The sequence below is a fragment of the Notothenia rossii genome (assembly GCF_949606895.1).
Source record: "Notothenia rossii genome assembly, chromosome: 10".
NCBI classification, from domain to species: Eukaryota; Metazoa; Chordata; class Actinopteri; order Perciformes; family Nototheniidae; genus Notothenia; species Notothenia rossii.
In genome coordinates, this window is record NC_136908.1 from 58,511,462 (window position 1) to 58,517,736 (window position 6,275).

The following is a 6,275-nucleotide window of genomic DNA, read 5'->3' on the forward strand; positions in this document are numbered from 1 at the left end:
GTAATAGAAAACACCAACCTGAAGACTCTATGTCCACAAATATCAATTTGACTTAAAACGTCAGTATGAGATCGAAACCTAAAATTAAGTGTATAACCATGATAACGATAATTGAAATTGGAAAAACTGTTATCTGGCAAGAATTACGTTTCTCTCCAAACACATTTGTTGTGGCAAATCAGCATAACTGATAATGTGACAGCGCTGCATTACCAACACTGCTCTCTCAATCCATCGTAACGGCATCACATCTTCTTCTCTCTGCTCTCCCTTCACTCCCTCCTCTGCTCCCTCACCCCTGTGGAGAGAGGCCAGTTGGGCTGGAAGCTAATTTGAAGCCAATCAATACGGGTCTGTGTTCTTTCCTGTTTGTGTCAGCGCAGTCCGGTGCCCTTGTCTCCCTGCCGGCAGAGAGGGAGAAGGAGCATCTGTTTGGTGACTGTCACTCTCTGACTGTAAATCCATGGCAGCCACTAATCACTACCCACTTTAACAAGCATGGTACTGAGTGCAAAAGTCTATCTGATTGAATCTAAATGAGATTGATTGCCATGTCAAATCCAGTTGTCAAATCTGGGTGCAGACAAATAGCCATCTCAGTAACTTCATTACCTGCAGGGATGGCATTTTAGGTCCTTTTTTTGTATTGAATTTCCAACATTGGAATGGTTTGAATTGTGTATACACAAACAGATGCACCCACACACACAGATCTACAAACACACATGGCCTTTCTCTTTGCGTGCAAGCAACAACACTGATGTTCAGATGGTAAACCTGGCCAAGATAAGACAAGTCCCCTCCTTCTTCCTCCATCCCCTTTTTTTCTTAAACAGCCAATGAAAACAGTGTGTATGAGCCGGAGTAGGATGAGGCAAGTGTAGACAGCCTGCCACAGGAGGAGGTGTGTCTCCATGAGCCAAAAGTGTGTGTGTGTGTACCAGCGTGAGCTCACATTGAGAGAAGAGGTGGTGGAGAAGAGAGGGTGTATGTAGGCATGCAAGTGAGAATCAAGGGAAGGAGTGACAGGCAAGAGGGAAAGAGAAGCCAGGTGCTTTTTACTCATCTTACCACTGATACACTCCCCACAAACACACACACACACACACACTGAAGGAACTCTACCAGAGCAGTGAGCTGATACACGTGGGTGTGTGTCAGGGTGTGTGTGTGTGCGCTCGGAGGCAACAGAGGGGATCTCTGAGGATACACGGATGAGAAAGAGGAGTGGGGGAAGTCAAGGAAGAGGAGCCCGAGTGTGTTTCGCCCCGGGGGGAAGCTCACACACACCGCAGACAGCACACACACGCCAGCGGGCACTCTGCACTGTTTCCCTGACAACTAGAATGGGCTGCAATTTGTGCACCTTGCAGAAACGGGAGGAACACTACAAACTGCTGTATGAGATTGCACAGGTAAGTGAGACTTAAGGAGGAGGTTTGGTGAGGGTGATGATGGGAATTATCACCGTGATAAACTTAACACCAGAGGCAATGATGGTGATGATTGCAGGAGTGATTTCCACCAAGGAGAGGGGAAAAAAAGTGAGACAAAATGGGAAATGAGAGAAATGTGAACAAATGAGTTATACTTCCAAGCTGCCAGGCGGAGAGCCAGTGTGTGTGTATTGCTTTCTCCATCAAAGTGAGTGGAGCTAGTTATTTCTCCTCAGCAGCAGCAGCAGATGTGAGAACAAGTTCAGCTCTTTTCCCTGCTCTGGCTCCAGGGGAATTCATCACATCTCCTCTTGCCTGTGACTGTCTAAAAGCAACACAGTAGAAAGAGCGACCAGCAAATCCATTCTGCTTTGTTGTCTGTCAGAACTGGACTTGATTTTGCCAATCAACTACTTCACGTTTTGTGCTGTATGGCAACGATATACAAGCAGGAAGGAATACATATGTTTTCCCTGACGCTCTTGCTGTCACTTCTCATATTGTTGTGATAAGCAGCAAAAGACTGTGAATGTATAACTTGTCATCTTGTACTGGGCTTGTCTGGAATGTGTTGATTAGATAGGAAGTGTCAAGTGTGACTGAAAAATACTCATTTCCAATGAAAAGTGTTAGTTCCCCCTGATTGCTTTTTGAAAACTGTCCATGCTATTTGAAGAGGTTTCGTCTGTTAATGTCACGTTAAATGTAAATACAGAGGGAGATAAATGTGAAGTTTTGGACATATTTTTACAGCAGTGTTTGGAGCTGATAGTGGAGGAACACGTGCTCTTGGATTCATTCATCATTTAGTACCTTACATGGTTACAGACAACTGGATACGGTATGATGAGTTCTCTTGTTCGTTAGTTTGGTAATGTAAAATATGCACTTGTGGGAAATAAACTCATACTGTTTGCAATAATGATGACAGTATGGTTTCTTCTTTAAGAAATACATTATCACACGACCCCACACCTCCATCGCTGCTGCACGCTGCTTTCATGAACGTTACTCACAGCACCAGAGTCTCAAGCTCATTACGCTCTCTAACTAAATGGCCCATGCTTTAATGAGATGGAGGATGTCTGGGCTGGGTGGAGTGCGAGAAAATTAAGCATGTCAGTTAAAGGAAACCCTAGGAGGTCACGCTCTTTTAATACCGTTGATGTAAATTGAAAAGCCTGGCTAGAACAAAGGGATAAGTATAGAAACAATTAGGTGCCTATTTAAAGACCTATACAAAGTGTATGACTGATACAATTACAACGATGAATAATCGTGTTTAAAGGAATTGTTTGAGATTTTGGGCAATACATTTGCATTCTTTCCTTTGTTAACGAATCTAAAGCAAGCAGCCGCTTAGCTTAGCACAAGAAATGCTAGCCTAGCTTACTCCAAATGTTACAAACTTCGCCTAGCAGCATGTCCAAAGTACATCATCTTGTTTTTGAAACTAATACCGAATCAATGTTTAACAATGACCACTTTTTAGCTGCTCTTAAACGTTTTCAGTCCTCTATGCTAAAGTAGCTAGCTGTTAGCGGCAGAACAATGTTCTCTTTTTAAGCTTGGAATCTAGACTTACATGTAGAGTAAGCACTCTGAATGTATTATGTTATGTGGGACTGAACTAGACTTGACATGTGGCAGAACATTTTTTAATACTGTATATTTCAAGCACCTATTTAGGCAATTATTAATTGGTAGAACATAAAGCAAGGTGGTTTTAAGGAGAACATCAAAATAATAATGGTTTCTTCCTATTTTTGTATCACACTGTAGCTATAGCACTGTGGCAGATGTCCAAATATACTCGTGTGTGTGTGTGTGTGTGTGTGTGTGTGTGTATTTCTCATGTAGAGGGGATCCAATCTGTTTTGACTGTCTGTTTCCTTTAAGAAACTAAATGCCCATATTGTAAATCACTACATTTTTGTGGCGAAACCCTGGTTTAGTTTGTGTAGGTTAGCAGAAAAGCACTCTGTCTGCTGTTAAACACACTGCTGTGTGCATGTGACAGTTGGCGAACTCCTACGGTTTTCATTACCAGTGTGAGAGGAAGAAATAGAAAGAAAAGAGAGCGCACCAAGCAGTAAGTGTGTCAGTGTGACTGTCCTGAAACTTGAGGCGGAGGGGATTCAGCAAATCCAGAGAGACTCTTCAACCATCCCTCTGTCTCATGTCTCCTTTATAAACCCAGACTCATTTCTTCTCCTATCCTTTTTCATACTTTCTCCTTCTCTATAACCTTCATTAGTCTTCCTCCCGCTCTGGCGCTCTCCCTCTCAGCAATCTGTTTCTGCCCTCTTTGATTTTATTTTGGCGCACACACAACACTACAGACTCTAAAAGTGTTTTCTTCCAACAGTGCTACACACTAGGACACCACCTGCTCATTAAACCAGTGGAAAAGCAAAAAGCAAAGCATGCTGATATACTGTGGCTAAAGCAGGGATAGAACAGGTGCATAGTGGCACTTTCTGGAGCTCTTGGACGAACTGTTGGGATAATTATTTTGTTTATCCCAGAAACAGTACTTGATGTGATTGTTTATTGTTCAATGAATTCTGACCATGGATGTTTCTAAAGACGATGTGAGAATAACAGTTTGATATTGTTTGCAAAGGAAGGGTGAGAATTGTGTAAAGAGGCAGAGAAAACTTCTGAGTGTCCAAGCAGGCCAGGGAAGACCACGGAAAAAGCAGGTTGACAGGTGATTGTTTCACCACCAGCTCTCGGGTTCACTCGAAAACAGCCTGGTTGATCAGAAAAAGTCCCACAAAAACCAAACTGGGTTCAATAGCTTGATCAGTCTTTTCTCTTTCTGCAGTTGAGCAGATCTGATTTTCCTCTACAGCTCAAAGGTGTGACTCATTGCCTTGATTAGCTTCCTCCAGCTCTCAGGTGTGGCTCGTTTAGCCACTCCCCCTTTAAGATCAGGGAAGGAATGTTGCTGTATTTTCTTTATTATCCCCTGTTCTGCTACGAACTCAGTTCAACTCTGATGTGACGTCATTCCCAGCTCTGATTTCCTGACTTCAGCTTGACTATATCACCAAGCTTCTCTAGCCAAACATTTTGAAAAGAAATGCAGGTGTGACGAAGCATTTAGGGTGAAAAACCGCAATACATCTTTTATGGAACAGACATGCTATTTTGGACATATGTTAATGAGTTCCCCCTCAAAATGAATATATGTTTGGAACAGACATGTCCAGCGAGCATCATGGTCCATTTGTAAAACTAATAGAGCATTTCAGAGGCCAATTCCAGTGTTGAGCCTGCAGGCCTGCCTCAGTGTCCCCAACTGTACAGCGGCTATCTCTGTTCACACAGCTGCACGTTCTGACAGGACCGCTGGCTGCCCGACCCCTGCTGCCCAGCGGCTGCTGAGAGATTTATGACTCTAGTCGTACAATTTACATTCAACATTTCATTTGTGATGTTGTGTGCGTGTGTGTCTGTTCACCCTTGCACCGCGGGGGGTTTATTCTGGTTGCAGAATTTGCCATTACATTTATTTTTCTTGTGGCTGTGTCAAATTGTTTCACGGCCTCTGTCCTACAGAGCCTCAGTGGACACTAGTGTTTTGTCCTTTTAGTTGTACCAAAGTCAGCCCTATTGTATCACATAATAAAAAAAAGCCACTTTTAGAGTACTTCTCTATGTCTAAACGTCTGCTTCATTTCTGCTACTATAAATATTAATGTAGTGTTCCTGATTCAAACATTTGAAACTAAACATAGCAATTTAAGGTAATTAAGTTAGATTTGGTTCATTTCATAGTGTGGCTTCAGCTATTGGATGTTGGTTTAAATATTTCATAGTCTTTTTTTTATAATACTTGAGGCATATCAAAGCCTTTATTAATGTATAACCAGCAATCTTCAAACTTTTGCACGTTTTCATTGTTTTTGGGAATCTAATTTTTACAACCCATGCACAAGGAATTCATAATAAACGGGTGAATGAGCATATTGATCTTCCTTAAAAAGACAAAACACATTTCATATGTACATCATTTACAAGGATATTACTTTTAGTCTGATTCGAACCATTTGTTCACCCTTATTGTTAATAAGATATGGTTGTGACCCAGGCAGAAACAGGGTGTGGGTCTGTCCTCCGGAGGCAGATGCTGTGCCACATGTCCAGCCTGGTAGACAGCATGGACGGGGCTAGACAGTCACCTCTACATCCCACCTCCTATGGTGGCCAGAGAGAGCCACACAGAGCAGGGGAAGCTGCAGTCAGACCCTCACAGCCGTCACCTCCATATGGCCACCGGTCCTAGACCGCAACTACATCCAGAGAGGGATGTGGAATACATTGGTGATCAGAATCAGAAACAGGTTTATTACCAGGTAGGTTTATGCGTACCAGGGATTTGACCTGGTGTCGTGGTGCATGCATAAAAGTAAAACAAGAATTAAAAACACAGGTAGAGAACTAGAAAATGTTAAAAATAATACAAAATATGGTAAAATATAACAGTGTTTACATTGCAATGGAATAGGAAGGAATAAAATACCGGTTACTTTGGAAAAACCCTCTTTCCGATGTAAATGACCTTACAATACAATTTACCTGTATTTCTGACAATAGGTGGTAAAGTTTAGTTTCTCTCAAATGATGTTTGTAGTTAAACATGTGGTTGATGTTGTAAATTGAATAAAAACAACACTACTTGGTTATGTTAAAGTGGACCTATCATGCTATATTTGAAATATATATTGTAGGGTCATACCTGTATAAAACATGTCTGTGAAGTTTTTTTTTCAAAATACCAAACAGATCACCCGTTGTAGCCATCCCTCATACTGCTCATACCCCTCTTTT

The 6,275-nt window shown here is 42.0% G+C and overlaps 1 protein-coding gene across 1 annotated transcript in view; it reads left to right on the top strand.

Annotated features, from left to right (window-relative positions):
• The first annotated feature begins 976 nt into the window (after positions 1-976).
• Positions 977-6,275, top strand: part of pdzrn4 (PDZ domain containing ring finger 4) — a 40,145-nt gene continuing 34,846 nt past the window's right edge. Inside the window, exon 1 of the mRNA XM_079654838.1 lies at positions 977-1,415. Within this exon, the coding sequence (XP_079510964.1) occupies positions 1,215-1,415 (201 nt within the window). The 5' untranslated portion in view covers positions 977-1,214. The remainder of the gene's footprint in view (positions 1,416-6,275) is intronic.